General features: G+C 40.2%; 1 protein-coding gene across 1 annotated transcript in view; it reads right to left on the bottom strand.

The window, feature by feature from the left end:
- IPO11 (importin 11) overlaps positions 1–22,620 on the bottom strand; it is a 661,807-nt gene that overhangs the window by 481,658 nt on the left and 157,529 nt on the right. Inside the window, exon 8 of the mRNA XM_089653447.1 lies at positions 10,067–10,115. Coding sequence (XP_089509573.1) covers positions 10,067–10,115 — 49 coding nt within the window. The remainder of the gene's footprint in view (positions 1–10,066; positions 10,116–22,620) is intronic.

Raw genomic sequence — 22,620 nt, 5'->3', positions numbered from 1 at the left:
GTAAGTCAGTAAAATTGCATATTAGCTTTAACAAGTTAAAGAGTTACTAAACACAGAGCCCTGCATTAACTATATCTGGTCTCCCACAGTACAATTATTTTAGTAAATATAAACTGCTAAATACCATTTCTCATCAGCATTTTGAGCAGTCTTGTAACTTCTATCAGTGTCCAGCTGAGCATTGGTTAAAGCTTGTAGGAGGAATTTTTTTTTCTACTCTAGGAGCATGCAAAACCCCTGATCTCTGTCTGGACAGTGCTGATTGGCCCTGTGCTTATCACATGCACTCTCCCAAGAAAAAAAGCTATACACACCAAACTGAGCCTGTGCAGAGTGACTCCACATGATATGTCTTATCAGGAGATAAGAGGGGGACACTGGGAGAAGGGAAGGATCAAAGAAGTCAGGATCAGGCTCCATTCACAGCAATGTTTTTAGTGCTTTTTTCAGAAATGCACTACAGACCATTTAACATGGTTTCCTATAGAATATGATCACATCTATGCTTTTTTGAGCTGCTGCGTTTTTGGAAAGGGTCAGTGACCTTTGTAAAAGCAAAAAACAGCGTTTCTTCTACAATAGAGTTCAATGGAGAAGCTGCTGAAATGCATGGAAATGCATTTTTGAAGCGTTTTGTGTTGTACATTTTTATTCTGCTCAACAACAAAAAAAAATCCACTTTAACAAAACAAAAAAAAAAAGCTGAACCAAACAAAAAAAAAAAAGCTGAACAAAACGAGGTAAAAACGTGTAAAAACTGCTTGTAGAATAACGCAAAACAAACTGCAAAAAGCACTGGAAAAAGCCTCAAACGCAAAATGCATACAGTGAAGGAAATAAGTATTTGATCCCCTGCTGACTTTGAATGTTTGCCCACTCACAAAGAAATGATCAGTCTAAAAATTGAATGGTAGGTGTGTTGTAACACTGAGAGAATAGCAACAAAAAATTCAAAAGAAATGCGTGTCTAACAAATGATGCACTGACTTGCATGTTGATGAGGGAAATAAGTATTTGATCCCCTTCACAAAACATGACTTAGTACTTGGTGGGAAATCCCTTGTTGGCAATTACAGAGGTCAGACGTTTCCTGTAGTTGGCCACCAGGTTTGCACACATCTCAGGATTTTGGCCCACTCCTCTTGGCAGACCCTCTCCAAATCGTTAAGATTTGGTGGCTGACGTTTGGCAACTCCAAATTTCAGCTCCCTCTACAGATTTTCAATTGAATTAGGGTCTGGAGACTGGCTAGGCCACTCCAGGACCTTAATCTGCTTCTTCTTGAGCCACTCCTTTGTTGCCTTGGCCGTGTGTTTTGGGTCATTGTCATGCTGGAACACCCATCCATGACCCATTTTCAATGCCCTGGCTGAGGGAAGGTTCTCACCCAAGATTTGACGGTACATTGCCCCGTCCCTGCGGTGCAGTTGTTCTGTCTCCTTAGCAGAAAAACACCACAAAGCAGAATGTTTCCACCACCATGTTTGACAGTTGGGATGGTGTTCTTGGGATCATAGGCAGCATTCCTCCTCCTCCAAATGCGGCGAGTTGAGTAGATGCCAAAGAGCTTGATTTTGGTCTCATCTGACTACAACACTTTCAACCAGTCCTCCTCTGCATCATTCAGATGTTCAGTGGCAAACTTCAGACGGCCCTGGACATGTGCTTTCTTGAGCAGAGGGACCTTGTGGGCACTGCAGGATTTCAATCCTTGTCTGCGTAGTGTGTTACCAATTGTTTTCTTGGTGACTGTGGTCCAAGCTGCCTGGACATCATTGACAAGATCCTCACGTGTAGTTCTGGGATGATTCCTCCCTGTTCTCATGATCATGGACACTCCACGAGGTGAGATCTTGCATGGTGCATACTGACAATTGTTTTGTGTTTCTTACATTTGCAAATGATTGCACCAACTGTTGTCAGCTTCTCACCAATCTGTTTGGCGATAGGTTTTTAGCCCAGTCCAGCCTTGTGTAGGTCTACAATCTTGTCCCTGCAATCCTTGGACAGCTCTTTGGTCTTTGCCATGGTGGAGAGTTTGGAATCTGATTGATTGCTCCTGTGGACAGGTGTCTTTTATACAGGTAACAAAATGAGATTAGCAGCACTCCCTTTAAGAGACTGCTTCTAATCTCAGATTGTTACCTGTATGAAAGACACCTGGTAGCCAGAAATCCTGCTGAATGATAGGGGATCAAATACTTATTTCCCTCATTAACATGCAAATCAGTGCATAATTTGTTAAACATGCATTTCTTTTGAATTTTTTGTTGCTATTCTGTCTCTCAGTGTTACAATACACCTACCATTCGAATTTTAGACTGATCATTTCTTTGAGTGGGCAAACATTCAAAATCAGCAGGGGATGAAATACTTATTTCCTTCACTGTATATGTGAACCAAGCCTCAAACAGCCTTTTTACACAAAGCAAAGGATTAACCCCTTAGGTTCTACAGTGAGCATGTTTTACTGCATATACAGACTGATTTTACTGCTGTGGGTTTAGTAACACTTTGCTGACATTCAAACAGAGGAATTTTAACTAGAAATTAGAAAGGGTGACCTGTGACCTGTACTGTACTCTAAGATGGAATTTACAAATATTACAAAATTACTTGAATCTTAAATCATACAATATTGGATCCATGCAACTTATTCATACCCCATGGGACATCCCCATGGGCAACAACTAGGCAAATGGAACTATGCCAACAGGCCCAAACACAACAGAGGTAAAAGACCCACAACAGGCCCAAACAAAATTGAGGCAGAACACACACATTTAGAGTGCAGCTCTAAGAACCGTGAGGCGAAAAGCTCAGAATGTGAGTAATCTCTGGGACTGAATTTGCTGTGCCCACACCAGGTGAAGCAAGATTTCCAGGTGAAATGCTAAATCTTGCTGGAAGTACATTTTCTTGCTTTCAGCAACGTAGGAATCACAGACTCAGAAATCATTTTATCCCTTCAAGAGGAATTGCAGGCCTAACTAAGAATAAAACTGTTTCCACCCCCTTCAAACTTTTAACTACCCTGTAGAAGGAAGATGCTGATACTTACCTACTTACCTGCTCCAACAGGACAAGAAATTTCTGGTTTGGCAGGATAGGAGCATGGCAGATCAAGTGGAAAAAGCCTCCTGAGAGAACGTATAGTTGGAGAGTTTTTTAATGGAATTGGGAGAAAGGTAATTCCTCAAAGAAGGCTTCCATTAGGTCCAGAACTCTCATAGCAAATTTCACTGTAGGATTTCTTTTGGGTCTCAGCTGATGACCATGAACTCTTAGAGAAAAAAAACTTTCTTTCTGGAAGAAAGACCTTTGCCTGAGATGTATCCAGGATCAGAATTCAGTATTTCAGGCACAGGGAAGCCTAAGGAGCATTTTTTTTTTTAATATGACCATCCAACCAAGCGTCTGAAGTAGCTGTAGTGTCTTTTTGGACATTTGCTGAACATTGTAAGGGAGATGAATGCTTCAGAAAAAAAGTCATCTATATAGCTTGACACCTGGATGCCCTGAGTTTTGAGAAGGGCAAGCAAGGGTGCCAGGATCTTCACAAACCCCTTGGGAACAAAGGACAGGCCGAAAGGCAATGCGACAACATTGAAGTGGTTGTCTGCCACTGCAAAGCACAGAAATCACTGATGAGAGAAAAATGGGAACATGCAGACAGGCTTTAGGATGTTCACTGATGTCATGTGTTCCCCTTGTCTCAGAGAGGCAGTTACTGACCTTGCAGATACCATACAAAATCTTGGAATGTGAAGGAATTTGTTGAGGGTTTTCAAGTCCAGGACAGGATGGATACCACTGTTGGGCTTTAGTACTGAGCACAGGTTAGAGTAGAATCCCTTGAACCTGTCTTGTTGTAGTAGTGGTACAACATTTTCCTGGAACAAGAGGTAGTTCAGGGCCTTTTGAAAATCTGATTCTGGTTGATTTGACAGAAGAAAGTGGTGAGGTGGTAGAGTTTTGTATTCTATCTTGTACCTCTTTGATACCACAGGTCAGGGACATCTGCAACCCAGACAGAGGCAAACTGATACAGACGTTCCCCCACTCTTAGGAGTGAGAGCACCCATTTATTGTGAAAAAGGATTTGGAGAGGGCTTGTGGCCTTTGTGAGCCAAGCCTTGTGTTGAAAGAAAGGGCTCAACATAGGTTTTGAAGTTCAAGCCTGATCTGAACTTGAAGGTACTCTATGTTTAGAGGTGCTAGCAGCTCCTGAGGAGGGGAGCTTTGTCAATGTGTTATGAGGAAATAAAACTTTACAAACGGTTTCCTTTTTGATGAACTGGTCAAGAGCCTTGCCAAATAGACACCTTCCTTGAAAATACATAAGCAGCAACCTTTTACAGGAAGCCTCTACTGTCCAAGACTTTAACCATAGGATTCTGTGCATATGAATTGGGATTAGAGCCATTCTGGATATTTGACTCGTGATGTGTTCCAGGTCATCTACACAGAAAAAATAGAGAGTTGTTGTAATACCACAGTATTGAAAAACAGGGTCAATGTTGATTATTCATTGATTTTGTTCAGTTTTCTGCAATCTGACATACAGATTTCAGCAAGAGATGGTTGCAGGGCTGGGCTTGCTAGTTTAAAGAGAGCTTTTAAAAGCATCTCAAATTTCATCTTCAACGAGTGCAGTAAGATGTTTGTTTAGGACAGATGGCAAGGTGAACCACAAAAATAGCCCACTTTTTTTGCAAACGGTTTTTCCACTTGGTAGAGTTAACAAATATTTTTGTGAAAGTGAAAACCCTTTCAGGAGTGACCCAATTGTTACAGATTGCACATTCTGTTTATGAACAGGGAAATGCAAGTTTTTGTAGGTCTCTCTGTGCACAAAAGGGCGTAGCAAGATAAAGGAGAGTCAACCTGCACAATACCAAGGTTTTGGCAGACAGAGGTAATGCATTTTTCAACCTTAACAAGTGTTAATGTGAGGTGACTTTTGCAAACAACTTATGCTGTTCAAGCCTTTAACCGAAGGATTCGAGCTGAAGAATGAATTCTGTGCAAATGAATGGAGATTAGAGCAATTTGGGATATTTATCTCACGACATGTCTCAGGGTATATGCACAGAAAGAAGAGCAGAAGACAGTTGCTATAATTGCTCTGCAACAGTATGACCCTGAAAGACAGAGTCATGTTGGTTATTCAGTGTCTTGGTCCAGTTAGCTGCAGTTTGACATACAGAAATAGCAGCAAGAGCTGGTTCCAGGGCTGGGCCTGTCATCTAAAGCATGTGGAGTGAAGGTCCCTCTTCAATATAGTGGCAATGTAGTTGAGAGAAATCCTTTACAGCTTCCTCCAACAGTACCTCCACGTCCTCTTGGTTCCCCTTTGATTCAATGCAATGTAGGAATGGCATATCAGGGTGCAACTATGGTTAAGAAACAGAAGTAGGAGAAGAAGTGGAGTGTTTCTGAGCTCTGGACAAAGACGGCTGAAATAAGGCCATAATCTATCCTAGAAATTGTGACATGGATGCAGAGAATTCTGCTTCTGTCAAGTAGACCGGTTGTTCCTTGCCTTAAATAGAGCTGGAACTGGCTGCTGAAACCAGTGTTAAAACAGGGTCCTGCTCAAGTGCAAGGAATACATTATCACTCTGAGTGTTGTGCAGGCCTTCGGAAGATTGAATCTTTGCCTGCTGTTTAGAATTGACTCCCTTTTGCCTGGTCTCCACCAGCTAAAAGTAAGGGTATTCCCCTGCGGGGTACTCATAGAGTAACACCTAGTCATTGACCTGAATCTGAGCACGGAGTTTTTAGCACCAAGTTTGAAAACTTTAAAGTGAATACATTCCAAACATAGACCTGTTTTACACAATAACAGTCAAAGATAGAGGGTGACCCTGTCTTACCAGTCCACGATGCTTGACTGTTTAGAAAGTCTAGGCATCACCCATGACAGTGGGCATACCCCAGATGGGATGGACCATGGCCCTGGACCTGTAAAGCACTCTGCGACTAACTCAACTTGGTGCACCAAGTGTCAAGGTGAGTGCCCCACAAAGGATCCATGCCCAAAGTAACATTATGGGCCACCCCCCGAGTGTGAAGTCTGGGAACGGCTTCCAAGGTTTTACCAAGGTGCACTGACCTGGATACACCACTTCTGTGTAAACAGCAGAAGACAGTAAGGGTTGCTAAGAATCAAATAATAATAATAAAAAAAGAAAGTTAATGAAAAAAAATAATTAACTAGTGAAGCTGGTTTCTCCAAGAAGGAGAAACAGTCCATCAACTACAGACTCTAGCAAAAACTGAGGACTCACAGAGTAGGGTAGGGTTAGAGCGGAGGTGCCCCGGGGGGCATATCCTTAAAAAATTACCATTGTCCAATGATATGAAGGTACCTGTTTCTTGTACTGTTAGATTAAGATTAGGGTTGCACTGATAGTGGTTTTTTTTAAATCGGTGAGTACGAGTACCGATACTTGTACTCAAGTACTTGCCGATACCAAATACCAATACCTTTGCGATGCAATTTGAGCCCATACATTTTGTATGGGCTCAAATTACACCACAAAGATATCGGTTTTATGTATCGGAGCAGTTAGACGAATACAGGTACTCATGCAAATGCTCAGTATTGGCACCAACACCAGTGTCGCTGCAACCCTAATTGAGATAGATGTTTTAAGCCTACAGCTTTTTATTTAAATAGTCTCTGGTGATCCTGCTATGAAGGTCCTTGTTCAGTCACTTCCTGTTATGGGTTGGAAACTGGAAATACTTATTTAGAGTTCATTCTTTTTAAATACGAAAACTATGTAGCAGGAGTCATTTATACCCCCTTAAATTATACTGCAGAGCAACCTATCCAATTTAGGGTAGCTTATGCTAAATTATCTTTTCTTCACTCCCCTGCCTCTCCATTCAGCAGTGAGGCAAAGATAATACCCAGCAACTCTGGGTATGAAGGGGCATGTGTTCATGTGACAGCCCTGTGTAAGCAGCTATACCAAACAACTTCCCTTTCACTCCTCTCTGCTAAATAAATCAGTGGGGCCCCCAAAGAAAGGTGAGTACATGCATCAATTGAAGCCTGGAAAAGTGAACACATTTCTTAGCAAAGCACAGATTCAACCCAAGGTGAAATCCCCCTTGCTGCTCTAAATTAAAATGAGCATTACTAACATAACTCCCTGCCACTGGGATATGCCTTGCACTTTTACTAGTGGTCTGCTATTTCCTCCTTATAGCCATGGTACTGATACTATCTTGGAAAGACTACAAAAGTACTAGGTAGTAAGTTCAGTCAATTTACTTAAATGTGGGTTTGAAAAACTGAGTGTGCTTTGATCCTGCCAGAACCTTGAGTAAGACAACATGGGGTTTATTTACTAAAGCTGGAGAGTCCAAAATCAGACTCCCTTCTGCATAGAAACCAATCAGCTTCTAACCTCAGCTTGTTCAATGAAGCTTTGGCAATGAAACCTGGAAGCTGATTGGTTTCTATGCAGAAGGGAGTCTGATTTTGGACTCTCCAGCTTTAGTAAATAAACCCCCATGTTTCTGTGCTGCACAACCTTCATTTCCGTGTGGGAAAAGCAAGGCACCCACTGCGGACATGAATGACAAAATGAGGTGTACATATTCCTGTGGCTCACCAACAAGTAATCCCAGAACACTAGATTACCAGCAAGGAGGACCCGAAAATACCTGCCTGCACATTCACTTGGCTAGGGAACTTGCATTTCCAGGACACTCAACTACTGGCAACATAGACTTTTTAAGTATTAGGGAGGCCCAAAGCACTACAACAATTTCAGGAGAAAAAAAAAAATCAGGAACACTGGACAGGTAGGTTGTGCCCCCTGGTTTCCAAGGCTTACTATTTAATTTTGACTGGAGTGGATGTATAATATTGAGGGATCAGCTCTGGTCAAAGTTGAATCCAGCCCAAAGAATAATACATGCAATGTCACACCCTGTATTATAGAGCTATGGATATCTGTATCACTGGTTAAGATTTAAGTGGAAGCCTTAACTATAACCCCTATTTTCAGTGGTTAATAACTATGGATCCATAGCATCAATCTATATGAAATGGCAGTCACAGATACATTTCTGTGCTGATTTTTTTTTTCTAACTTACCAAGTTCAGTCTCCTACATATAAAAACACACATAAGCAGTTGAAGCCGCCTTGTGACTGGCATTTGTTGGTTCACTATTGCATTGCAGGAAATGGAATGAATGTCTAATAGTTTTCTTCAGTTTTATACAAGATTACTGTGATATAGATAGATAGATAGATAGATAGCTACGAGGGGCGTTAAAGTCAATCTGGGACTTTTAATTTTACAGGTATAAAAAGGGATGCTAGCATAGTGGTACTACACAGTAAGTGGCAAATGTGTCCTATTACTGACATGCCCAAACGCAGTTTTCCCAATGCACACATTCCTGCAAATGGCTGTTCAGTAGTGATGGGTGCTGCAGCGAGAGTGGGCTGGGAACAGCAAGCAATCCAGGAAGAAATCCTCAGAAGGGTCCAAAGCTTTATTTATTGGTCACATAATATATACAGTGGCAACATTTCGGAGCCACGGGGGGCCCCTTCGTCAGGTAGTTGCGGATATCTACAGAAGCACAGTACGGTAATGAAACACTCAGCCACTGTAAGATATTTTAATGTTGTAAACATTTCAGAGATGGCCTTACATCTGTCAGTAATGATCCCGGCCGATGTGGTTCTCAGCCCACAGCAGTCATTCCTGTGAACTTTCAGCGCATGGAACGCCTGATTCTGGATAATCAATGCATAACCTGTCATGAAATTGCACAAGAGACAAATCTTTCTGTGGGAACAGCGAACACAATCATTCACGCAGTGAAGTGGGCTGTCCTAGAATGGTTCAGGTGTACTGACAAATCTTTCTATGTCAAGGCATTAATTAAACGCTGGGATAAGTGTATAAATGTAGCAGGGATGTATGTAGAAAAATAAAAGCAGCTTCCACTCCATGAAATGTATTCTTTTATTATATAAACTCAAAAGTCCCGGTTTGTTTTGAACGCCCCTGATAGATAGATAGATAGATAGATAGATAGATAGATAGATAGATAGATAGATAGATAGATAGATAGAAGAAAATATACGTATAACACTTTGGACATTTTTATTTTTTTCATTCAGTTTGCAAGTTGTAGCTTAAAGGATAATTAAAATTTTGCATAACGGAAATCCATGCTATATAAGCCACTGGGAGTGGTACAGGTGCCACTGAAAACGCTCCTATTGGTCCTTTGCATCTTCTGCCTATGCACAAAACAATCCCTTTAATTGTAATAGAAAGGGTGTCTATTATGTGTCCCAGCGATGGATTGCCTCTCCATAGGAATTACTGTCTCAGTGCACATCCAGAAGAAATGAGGGTCAGATTGAAGAGTTTAAAACAGCAGCTGTTTGGCTCCCACTGGGCACCATGGCATAAATCTCACAGGAGCATGGACAGGTGAATACAAGACTGTAGGGGGTATTTGGGTAATACAGGCTTCATTCACCTGGCAGTAAACATTTTACTGCTGCTATAAAACATGTTTTCTAGGAGAAATGTTACTGCATAAAGATCAGCAAAATAACTGTATGTATTATTATTGTATGGATACTTGTATAGATGCGTTTAAATGCATAAATACGTGTATGTGTACATAATGATTATTTATTTTTCCCTTTTGCGTAGACTTACTTTACAGGCTTACAAACGCGTATGCATGTGTTTATACGCGCATATGTGCATATTCAATCCCTTTTGGATTCTGTGCTATGAATCTGAAAGCAATGCATGTTTATGCACCTGTATGGTTCCATTGAAAACAATGCAGCTGCATTCAGATCCGTAATTACAAACACTTATATGCGTTTTTTTTACTGCTGTGTGAATGAAGCTTCAAAGGGTTGTTCTACAAAAGAACTGTTATTCTTTAGGACTCAAAACACATTTGACTGGAGAAGACAGCTAATGAGGGTCCACATTAAAAAACAAAAACAAAAAAAATCGGCCTTGAGAGCCTTTATCATCTATATATCAGATACTTACTACACTCCAAGAACTGCCTCAGGCGATCAAATACTGCATGAAGAAAACCCTAGGAAGAAAACAGCCAAATAAATAATAATGTAAATGACACCGTCATACATTTTCATCAAGCTATACCACATTCAGGTTGCCGGAGTGACACCGGGTGACATGAATTTGCTGGTGATTTGTTATCTTGTCTCATAAGTGCAACCTTTCCTGAACACAATCTCGATTCTCAGAGCTCTATAGAGGTTGAATGGGCAGCTGATGACATCAATAGAATGGCTGAGACATTCAGCTTAGAGACAGCTTATCAGCTGTTAAAATGAAAGACATCTAAGGCAAAATGATTACAAAAATTTGAAAGGATAGTGCAGAGAATTGAAGTTTCGCAGGGACCTCAGACTTGTTAACCGTATACGGCAGAGGCAGACATCACACAATTTAAAAGGATCATCCTGTAAAATGGATATTTTGCTGACAGTATACCTGATCATTTACTCTGATCTCGTTCCAAATGATTGTATCCCTTTCATGTAATGATCTAGCTTTATAAGACAGGTGTTTGGACAACATCAGTTCTTGTCCACATCTCGGTAATGAGTACTGTACCATGTTATCAATGCTAATAGTCCATATATTTGAGATTTTATGTAGTGAAGTTTCCAAAACACATGATTGCTGCAATTTGCGTGAGCTTTCCCACAAACATACCTTTCTTAAAGCGGAACTACACTGTATCCGAGCACCACAAACCAAAAACGGTATTTAATTCATTTTTAACATTCAAAGCAAACTCACCCATCCATCCATGTCTCCATGCTATATTTTGCTAAGAAATAACTTTGAAAAACACCCCCCTAGCATTTCTGGCCGTGGCCATCTTGAGTAAAGGCAGATGATTCATGTAGCGATAAAGTCATGGAATCCATCTGCCCTTAGTTCAGGCATACAAGCAGGAGGGTGTGTTTAGTTGAGAAAAAACCCTCCTGCTCTCCTGAAGACTCCTGGGATGTATGATATCATTTGCTTAGGCCTGGAAACCAGGAAGGAAGTGAAGAAATGTAAACAAAATAGTTTAAAACAGGTAAATATAATATACTTTCTTATCTATTTACTAATGCCAGCAGTGTAAGGATTAAGGATTGTCAAGTGAAGTTCCACTTTGCACTTTTACCCCCTTGCTGCCCAGGCCGATTTTCAGCTTTTAGCACTGTCGTAATTTGAATGACAATTGTGCAGTCATGCACCATATGAAATTTTTGTCATTTTGTTCATAAAAATACAGCTTTCTTTTGGTGGTATTTAGTCACCCTATAAATAAAAAAAGAGCAAAAAATGTGGGGAAAAAAGTTTTTGTTTGTTTCTATTACAAAATTTTGCAAACAGGTAATTTTTCTCCTTCACTGAGGTGCGTTGATGAGGCAGCACTAATGGGCACTGATGAGGCAGCACTGATGGGCACTTTTAGGCTACACTAATGAGGTGGCACTGGAGGGAATTGAAGAGGCACTGATGAGGCTGCACTGATATGCAGCACTGATAAACAGCACTGACTGGTGCCACTGATGGGTGGCACTGTTGGGCACTTTTGGGGCTGCACTGATAATCAGGGCACTAATTTGCCCTGATTATCAGTGCAGATGTCCTTTGTGACACTTGCCACGTCATATGACACTCTCCCAGAACTGCACAACCATGCTGTAGCCATCATTCCGCTATAGCGCAGTTGTAAAGTGATTAACACCTTCAGCTCTTGTATCTTCATACCCTTTATGGACCAGAGCAATTTTTACATTTCCACTGTGGACCTGTTTATTTGGCTATAACTTAGAAAAACACACATGACAGCTCTCTTTTAAATTGTGATGTTTTACTGTAAATAAAATGGATACATGCTATAATTTACATTCTATAATTTACAATGACATTAAGAGCCTTTCACACCTAATGCAGTAGCATGCAGTTAGTTGCAGTTTTGGTCTGCACTACAACTGCATAGACAGTCCAAAATCCAGGCTATCCTATGGGCATAGTTCACAACATTGCAGTGCAGAAAAGTACAGCATGATGCATTTTTCTGCACTGCCCAAGCAAAGAAAGAAGAATGAAGTGACCTCACAGGTCAAATGCAGAAAACCACGTCAACTGCCAGTAAAACGGGTGTCAAACGCATGCATTATATATTGGCACCACATTGGCCTTACGCCAATCCAGTGGTACTATGCCAGTCATTAAAGAATCCCTAAAAATTAGAAAGTAAAAATGTGCAGTTACATGCAGTTTCTGGTGTGAATGGGCCTTTAAACAATGTTTCTGGTAAAAAAAAAAACCACATGGCAAAGTTACTCAATTGTGAGTCTTTTAATGCAACAGTGCAAAAAAGAAAAGAAAAAAAAGCAGAAAAAAACAGCTAAGGGGAGAAATGGGGTTAATTAGAGCTGATTAGGATAACTAAGCATTATTAAAGCCTATCTATGGTAATTATGTAAAATCATATATGCATTTCCAAGTTGCATTTCAATTATATCTAGCCTATGAATCTGAATAATTTTGAAGTTTGTAAACTTACTGTATGAAGATGCTCACACATCTACTTCCTTTAACTCAATGACACATATTCACTATGCCCCGGGAGTAGACACTGCTGTGTCACATCTTTCATAGAGCCTGCCTTCTGAACTACAGTGGTGCTGAGAGGAGGAGTTTCAGGAGGCGGAGTCAGTACAGGAATCACTGCCCGTAGGCAGAAAGGAATCATGGGATATGTACTTCCTAGAAATTGGAAATAAACAGCAGAGGAGAAGCTGCAAAGCATACAGGGAATCCATGGAGTTATAGTATGGAAAGAGACACCCAGCAGGCAGGCAGCACTCACAACATGTAATGGGATTTGTAAGTAGGTTTTATTGGATTGTTAAATGTAACTATTGCTTTTATTGCTACTACAATGTCCATGTTAGAACACTAAAGTGTATGCTGGGACCATAGAACGCCTTTAGGGGTTCTTAAAATATGTAATTTTTTTTAAATTCCACATTAGCATAGGGCGCAATATAAAAATCTTTCCTGGTTGTTTACAGTGGAGCCTATTAACCTTTATTTTTTTCTATAAATCCAGTGGATTGTTTAGGCAGAAAAATGGCCTTATACAAAAGAAGGCAATTGATTAGCAGCTTCATTTCAGACAGTGAATGCAATTTTCCTTGCAAGGTCCCTTGGCTGTCACCCATTTATAACCACCTGGTTACTTCCCCCAATTTAAAAAAAATGGGAGTGATTAAAAAGCAGTTAGTGGGCCTTTTGAGAGCTTACTGAGCACAATACAGTTTCCTTACTATTTCAGGTTTTCCAAATCCTTTGCCAGCATTTGTAATTCCTGTCAAATGCATTCTGACCACATAACAGTTTGGGTATATTTTGTGATTAAAAATGAGCTGAGGACAAACCGCTTAAAGTGGTATTAAACCCAAAAGAAAACATTTGTAATTTTGCAGATTTCTATTCTTAGATGTGAGGACTTCAGTCATTTTCTTTTTAGGCTTTTTTTCAATTATGATATGGGTCAGGAGGGCAGTATTTTCAACAGGAAACCAAAATCAAGAACACGGGACATAATCTTAAACCAACTGGAGGAAAGTTCAAAACTAATCTCAAAAAGTATTATTTAACTGAAAGAGTAATTGATGCTTGGAATAAACTTCCAGCAGAGGTAGTGGGCAAGTCAACAGTAAACAGCTTCAAACATGAATGGGACAAGCAGAGATCTATACTCAGACAAAAAAAGCTAACGAAAAAAAAAATGGGTGGACTTGATGGGCCACTCAGTCTTTTTCTGATGTCACTTTTCTATGTTTCTATAATCTGGTAATCAAGCCAGCAAGTCTGTTGCTTTTTAAAAGCACAAGCTCAGAATGTACCAGTTTACATGGATGAGACAAACCATTTACCATGGACAGGGGTGCCTAAATGGTTCGTTTTTATTCACACCCCGGTCACATGAAAGCCGATGTACTCTGCTACTTTTCTTTGGTGAACCCAAATCAGTATTTATTATCTAGTCTGTAGTATAGTTATAGAGTCTACAAACTAAGGTATATATCTGAAAATATATCTGAAAATCGATCAATCCTGAAGTATTGACGGCCAATCTAATTTCTTGAGGCCGAAAAATGACAGCAACAGATATCCCGCAAATGACCCGTTTTTGCAAAGTAGACAGTGCAAGGTATTTAGTAAGAGGCATGGCAAGTTTCATGAAGCTATAATTTTTTGTCATAATTTTTTTTAAAATGAAGAAATTAAAAACATTTTTCACAATTTTTTTTATTTTTTAAATACTATCACCAATACAGTACAGCGTCATCATATAATTTTTTTTCATACCACAGTAGTGACCATAGTAATATTGTACTACTCTGGGGAAGTGACCAGTATTTTTTTTTACACACTATGATTGTTTATAGCAAAGAATGGTTTTGCTATAAGCAAACTTTTAACTAAATGAAAGCAATTCAGTTTTTTTTGTTGTAATTAGCTGTGATTGGCCACAGCTAATCACATGATGCAGATTGCCTGTGATTGGCTTAGTCTGTACTGTGACCAATCGCAGCTAGTGACACAATTGTATACAACAGATGGCATGTATAAAAAAAAAAAGCATACTGTTTTTGCTTCCTTTGTGTGAAATCTCTGGTGCCAATACCTCTGCTTTCCTTTTAAAAACTGACTACACTAGGCATGAGAGCACAGTGTGGTCAGTTTTCTGGCTGTGCTGGGAGCTAATCCAATGATCAGACTTGTTCCAACTACTTAAAAAAAAAAATAAAAGGTGTTTATAAAGTTTTTTTTTATAGCTATATACAAATGTTTGCCTTTTATTTCTAATTTTGTAATCTACAACGTGGATATAGCAAGGTACTAGAAATGCTAGACAGAATAAAAAGGTACAAAAAATGTGAGATCTAAGACTATCCTGACTCAAAAACACAACTGAATTCCCAAAGATTTGTCAAACACACATTCTCGGTGCAAACTGTATAGGCCACTGAAGCCCACAGCAATTTCAAGCAACTACAAACTTTATGAAAGTCTGCATGTGCACAGGGCTACTCCGGCACTAACCAGCACACTGTGGAAAGCTGAAGGAATGTGGACATGTGTGCACATTAATCTGACATTTAGTTTCTTTATCCACCTAAGGACCAGCGACATACTGACATGTCACTGGACTTTGAGTGGTTATACTGGAATGACGGCTACTAATCATCCCAGTATTGCTTTTTTTTCAGAGGAGGGGAGCAGAGGAGAGGCCTGGGGTCTAACAGACCCCAGATTTCTCAGTAAAGAGGGCCTGTCACTGCATATTGCTATCACAGGGAATATTTATATTCCCTGTGATAACAATAAAAGTGATAAAAAAAAATGAAAGGGACCGTATAAAAATTAAATAAAAATGTGAAACCTCCACTGTCCCCCCATGCTCGTGCACAAAGGCAAATGCAAGAGTCAGTCCTGCGTCCGTAAGAAAAACAGCAATTGCACCACACATGTGAAGTATCACCACGAACGTCAAATCGAGGGCAGTAATGCTAGCACCAGACCACCTTTCTAACTCTAAAATGGTAACCTGTAAAGGCTTTTAAAATCTTGCCTATAGATAATAAATTGTATGTAGTTTGTCGCCGTTGCATGGGGCAGGTGCAATTTTAAAGCGTGACATTTTTGGTATCTATTTACTCGGCGTAACATCATCTGTTATATTCTATTGTGTTTTTGTGCATTAAGATTTTAAAAAGTGTATTTTTTCCCCAAAAAAAAGTGTTTTAAAAACTGCTGTGCAAATACCATATGACATAAAACATTGCAACACCCACCATTTTATTCTCTAGTGCCTCTGCTTCAAAAATATTTGTGGGTTCTAAGTAATTTTCTAGCAAAAAATACTAATTTTTAAATGTAAACAAAAAGTTGCTAAAGTGAGGCCTCCAAAGAGCTCAGAAAGTGGTAGAGCAGGCAGCCTATGGTGCCACCTTTCCAGCAGCTTTGGCTAGTTTATCAATAGTACAAGTGTAATGTTAGCCATCAAGGTTTTTCCACGAGACCTTTGAAACAGTGGACATTACATCATATCTCAATGACACAGCGGGCTTTAGATCAGATACTTAGCATTCTCTGAACACAGTGTGTTAATGGAACCTAATTATCCGTCATAACGTTTTCACCATGTAGGTAGTGCTCTAATAGTCAATTAACAGTCTGTCACTCAGCTGTAAACTGACAAAAAATAATCACATTCCATCTTCCATAGAGATCATAACAGCAGGGAAAGATCACTGCAGGAAATCTCAGACGGACCTGTAAAAATAACCCAGGCATGAGCTGAAATTGTGAGGAGGACACAGCCCCTACAGCTTATCAATAAAACCGCTTTACAGGGTCATGTAGTTAATCTAACGCTGTATGAACTTCACAGGCAAGATCTATAGGGAGCGTGATGGGCAGATTCATTCACACACACAGAACACACCAGTGCAAGTACTCACTAGAGGAAACACAAAGTCAAATGTTCTGCTGAAAATCATTAGTTTATATGTGAAAAGGAGAGAAGGGTTACTTTAATATTACTGATGGAACCTGGAAATTCCAGTGTCTAACAAATGGGGGCCAATCAGAAACAAGGCAGCATTCTCTGTATTATTCTTTAAAAACCGCTTGGGGAAAAGTCTGATGCGGCTGACAATTTAGCACATATATTTATAAAACCAGTGTTCAGTGTGTCTTGTTTTGCAAAATAACATATATTTTAGCAAAAATGATTGATGTAAAGTGGCTAAATGGTTAACAGTTCCACCTAGCAGCACCTGGATCGTCACTAAGAATCCCAACCATGGCACTACCTGCCTGGAGTTTGCATGTTCTCCCTGTGCCTGCGTGGGTTTCCTCTGGGTACTCCAGTTTCCTCCCACACTCCAAAGACATGCTGGTAGGTTAATTGGCTCCTGTCTGAATTGGTCCTTGTATGTGTATGTATGAATGTGAGTTAGGGACCTTCGATTGTATGCTCCTTAGGGTTAGGGACTGATGTAAATGCACAATATACACGCTCGAAAGAGCAGGGCCCTCGATCCCCTCATGTTTTGCATTGTATTGTATTGTTATTGTTCTGTCCCCCATTGTAATGTACAGGGCTGAGCGAACTATTGGCGCTTTATAAATACTGTATAATCATAATAATAATAATATACACAAAATTGCCAAAAGTATTGGGACGCTTGCCTTTACACACACATGAACTTTAATGGCATCCCATTCTTAGTCCGAAGGGTTCAGTATTGAGTTGGCCCACCCTTTGTAGCTATAACAGCTTCAACTCTTCTGGGAAGGCTATCCACGAGGTTTAGGAGTGTGTCTATGGGAATGTTTGACCATTCTTCCAGAAGTGCATTTGTGATGTCAGACAAGAAAGCCTGGTTTGCAGTCTCCGATCTAATTCAACCCAAAGGTGTTCTATCAGGATGAATTCAGGACTCTGTGCAGGCCAGTCAAGTTCCTCCACCCCAAACTCACTCATCCATGTATTTATGGACCTTGCTTTGTGCACTGGTGTGCAGTCATGTTGGAACAGGAAGTGGCCATCCCCAAATTGTTCCCACAAAGTTGGAAGCATGAAATTGTCCAAAATGTCTTCATCACTCTCTTCCATCACTGGAACTAAGGGGCCAAGCCCAACCCCTGAAAAACAACCCCACACTATACTCCACCCTCGACCAAACTTTACACTTGGTATAATGCAGTCAGAAAGTACTGGTCACCTGGCAACTGCCAAACCCAAACACATCCATCGGATTGCCAGACAAAGAAACCTGATTTGTCACTTCAGAGAACATGTCTCCATTGAGCTAGAGTCCAGTGGTGACGTGCTTTACACCACTGCATCCGATGCTTTGCATTGCACTTGGTAATGTAAGGCTTGGATGCATCTGCTTGGCCATGGAAACCCATTCCATGAAGCTCTCTGAAGGTCACACAAAGTTTGGAGGTCTTTAGCTATTGACTCTGCAGACAGTTGGCAACTTCTGCTGACTGTGGGCTTCAGCATGTGCGGACCCCGCTCTGTTATTTTACATGCCTACCACTTTGTGGCTGAGTTGCTGTTGTTCCCAGTTGCTTCCACTTTGTTATAATACCACTAACGGGTGACAGTGGAATATTTAGTAGCAAGGAAATGTCATGGATGGACTTATTGCACAGGTGGTAACCTATCACAGTACCACGCTTGAATTCACTGACTTAAAGCAGTATTAAACCTAAAACCAAAAATGTAATATATTGCAGTTTACCAATCATTAGATGTGGTGGCTGCATTAGTTTTCATTTTTGGACTTCTTCCCTCTGTTTTCACCTGGTCATCTAACCAGTAACACAGGTTCTGCAAAATTGTTAATCTGAGGGGAGAGGAGTGATTGCTAAATGCATATACATTTAGATACACTATTTAGAGATATACGTTTAGATACACTATATAGAGAGATAAGTTTAGATACACTAACAGATTGAAGCCAAACACCAGCTCACACTGCAGTTACCCAAGCAGTTACAGTAACAGTTTTTCTCCCTTTTGGAATAAAGGTTTTACATGAATAAATAAAAGTTGTAACACCCCTGTCAGTGGTAAATGGTTTGCTGCATTTGCATGAGAACTTGCTCTGTTGAAAAACAGCAGACCTACTGGCTGGCTCACTAGGTGAAAATAAAAGAAAGAAAGCCTAAAAACGAATGCAGCCATCACATCTATTAACTGGTAAGCTGCAATATAATAAATGTTTGCTTTTGGGTTTAATAACAATTTAAACCAAAGAACAAAGATGTAATATATTGCAACCTACCACTCCTCAAACATGGTGTCGGCATTTTTTTTAGGCTTTTTTTTTTTTTCTGGTAACACACTTTCTGTCCTAGGGTGACAGTGCTCATTAACCATAATATATGTGTAGGGAAGCAGCAGTTTCACATAAGTAAAAGAGATGAGCTCAAGTATATTTGGACATTGGTTCTGATCTCATCAGAAAGCCAGCCATAAGTGGTGAAGATATCCCTGGATCCCAGCCACATGTATACAAGAGTCATGTATACGTGCGGCTGCAGGGTGGGGAATGCCTTCGCCACTTATGACAGGCTGTTGTCCTCAGTCAGTTTCCTGACGAAATAGCTCAAGCACGATCTGACTCCTGTCCAAACACACCTGAGTTTGTCCCTACTTAGGACAAGACTACAAACTTCCCCTAACATAGAGGGGTGTGGTTTTGTAGTCCTTACAGATACCTTAGAGCAGGGGTCTCCAAACTGCGGCCCGAGGGCCGGATGTGGCACTCTGATTGCCTTTATCTGGCTCTTGAGGGACTATTCTTTCCACTGATATGAGGCATTATTCCAACCACTGACACCAATGATATATTTTTTTCTACTCCCACTGGCTACAGTCTAGCTCGCTTGACGTTTGAAGGGCAGTAAACCGGTCCTTTGTTTCGAAAGTTTGGAGACCCCTGGCTTACAGCAATGTACCTGATTAGAAAGCAGCACAGATGGAGAACACAGAAAGTTATCACCTGACAGAAATTCTTGCCTGATCAACATGCAGTGCCTCAGTGTCTGTGTCTCTCTACACTGTGTGCATCAACAGAACCACACAACCTGGTAGCCTAGGAAGGGCAGGCACTTCCCTGCTCGTCCCCTCCACTCTCCAAGCTAACTAGGGACTGCACTGTCTACTATTAAAGCCTAAGTTTAGGTAAAACATGTTTAAAAAAATCAGCACCAGAGACACTACTAATATTTAATGCAAATTGCCCCTTGTGCTAGCTGCCATAGTGGAATTCTGAAGTCTTCGGCCCCCTACCATACTCCACAGCTGTAATCTTCCTGTATTGTGAAGGTTAATACCACTCGTGGACCTGTGACAGGCACTCAAGCAAGATTGACAATTAAACCTGCCCTTTCCCCTTCTTCCTTGATTCATGGATGCTGTATTACAACTTCCATCAATGAAAAACAATCTTTGAATGGAGGATGGGCAGATGAATGAAAATTCAGTCTCCTCCATTCATAGATCACTTTTCATTCATAGAAGCTATAGTATAGTTTCTATGAATGGAGAAGGGGCATAATCGGCACTCTTGAGAAGTGCTTGTCACAGGTCCAGCACTGGTATTAACCCCCACAGCACCAGAAGTTTAAAATTGTTGGGTACAGAAATGGGGACAGAGGACTGTGGATTTTGACTAAGACAGCCAGCACCAGCACAGGGGACACTTTGTGTCAAATTTAAGTAAAATAACTTAAAAAGATGCATCGCTCTCTTTCTCCTCCCTTTGCTAACATCACTTCCGGATCCTCGGAGCGATTGTTGACTACAGCACACTTAGGTTTGGGTATATTAAATCTGTTCTGTGTATATCCGCGGCAATATCTGGCTATATAAAGAGGACAAATTCTTAAACATGAGCCACACAGCCAGAGAAGACCTTGATCCAACTTCAACATACTTTATTTGCAAGGAATCTGTATGAGATCGGTACAAGGCTCATGTGGGACCATGAGGGGAAGGTAATCTAAGTGGAAAGCTTCAGGAGTAGAGGAGAGGAGAGGAAGCGTTTCTGATGATACCTTCTACTGACACATAAGGCGTTGTTTCCTATGATTTCTGGTAAGGGTATACCTGCCCATTATAGTAGAGGTGATACATCACTGGAGTTGTGTGGAGCACAGAGTGGAGCACATCACTGATTTTTGCACAGTGTTGGTTTATTTTGTTTTTTGTTTTTGCACAATTTTTTAGCACTAAATTTAGAGTGATATGGAATATTGTTATTAAGTTAATGCACTATTGTGAGATTTGTTTTCTTTGAGGTATTTCCCAACTTTTTGGAGCCAGAGGGAAGGCTCAAACATCTTTAAAGAAATAACAAGTTGGAGTTTGGACATTGTTTTATTTATTTAAAAGTTTGGACTTTGAATGACACTGGATATCAATTGCAATATATTTGTGGGAATGACTTTATTTATATAATTTTATTTTTATTTTATTTTTCACACATCTTGTTTGTATACTTGTATTTTTTGGGGATTTATTGTTGAAAAATGTGATTAGCTTAGCCAATCACAGATCACAATCGAAAGCAAGCTGTTCATGAATGGTTAACACAAAAATGACAGCTAAAGCTATTGCTTATACAGTTCTCTTCACTGTAAATGTAATAACAGTGTAAAAAAAAAATCCCTGATCACTACCCCCCCCCCCCCCCCCCCGAGCTACTCTGATGACAGGTTGTTAAGAAAAATGTTGAAAAAATAAAAAAAAAAGCTTAAGAAGTAAAAAAAGCAAAAAAACACCTGATCACCGCCACACCAATCATATGATGCTGTACCGCAGTGGTGACAGTATGTAAAAAGAAAAAATGGTATTTCCTAATTTTCCAAAACATTGTGACAAAAAAAGTACAACTTCAAAAAACTCGCAATGCCTCTTACTAAATACCTCTAGCTGTCTAATTCCAAAAAGAGGTCAATTGGGTGGTAATTGTACTATCCTAATGTTTTAGGGCCTCAAGAAATGAGATAGGCCATCAGTACATCAGCACTGATCAATTATAAAATATATATACTATAGATTGTAGACCATATATACCGTATACACCATAGCTTGTAGGCTTGTAGACTTTCACACAAACCAATCAATATACACTACTGGGATTTTTTTTTTTTACCAAAAGACATGCAGTAGAATACATTTTGGCCTGAATTCATGACAAAAGACTACGGATGCACCGAAACCTTTTGTCCAAAAATACCGCTTTCGTCCTTTAGCCGATATGAAAATAGGCACCAATACAGGTGCCTAAAATAGCCTCGCTCCTCCCTGCCGCCCAGTGGTCTCAGGCTTACCTTAGAACCCATTCCAACGATCCCGGCAGCTGGGCATAGATACCAGTGAAGGAAAGATGGCCTCCACTCATCTCTATAGATGCCGGAGCATCTATAGAGATGAGTGGAGGCCATCTTTCCTTCACTGAAGCAACGTTATTAGGTTCCTTCCTGTTCCGGCCCCATGTAAGCAAGGCCTTCTTTTTTTTTGTACATTGTAGAGGAGAGATGTGGGGTCTTATTGACCCAAGATCTCTCCATAAAGGAGGACCTGTCACTGCTTATTCCTATCACAAGGGATGTTTGCATAAAAGTGATTAAAAAAAAAAATAAATAAAGGGACAGTGTAAAAAAAATTCAATAAAATAAATAAATAATAATTAAAAAAAATTAAAGTGCCCTCCTGATAGGATCAGCTCCCTGTCTGTACTACGGGAAATTGTGGTGGTCTTTCTGCCCTTGGAGGTCTGAGGAAAAAAATCATCCTCTTTCTTTGGCAAGGCTGGATATACTTGCGTATAACTTGGCAGGGCAAATGGTGGGGCTAAAGAGTGGAGATTGAAATCCCTTACAGGTTAACCTAGACAATTCAGGACATATTGTCTTTCTTCCTTTTTTTTACTAATATCACTTAACACTTTACGCGGAGA

This window comes from Staurois parvus, unplaced genomic scaffold, assembly GCF_062004578.1.
Source record: "Staurois parvus isolate SC_StPar_1 unplaced genomic scaffold, SC_StPar_1.0 ptg000714l, whole genome shotgun sequence".
Taxonomy (NCBI): Eukaryota; Metazoa; Chordata; class Amphibia; order Anura; family Ranidae; genus Staurois; species Staurois parvus.
The sequence above is the reverse complement of the archived record's forward strand: the minus strand, read 5'-3'. Positions and strand labels throughout refer to the sequence as shown.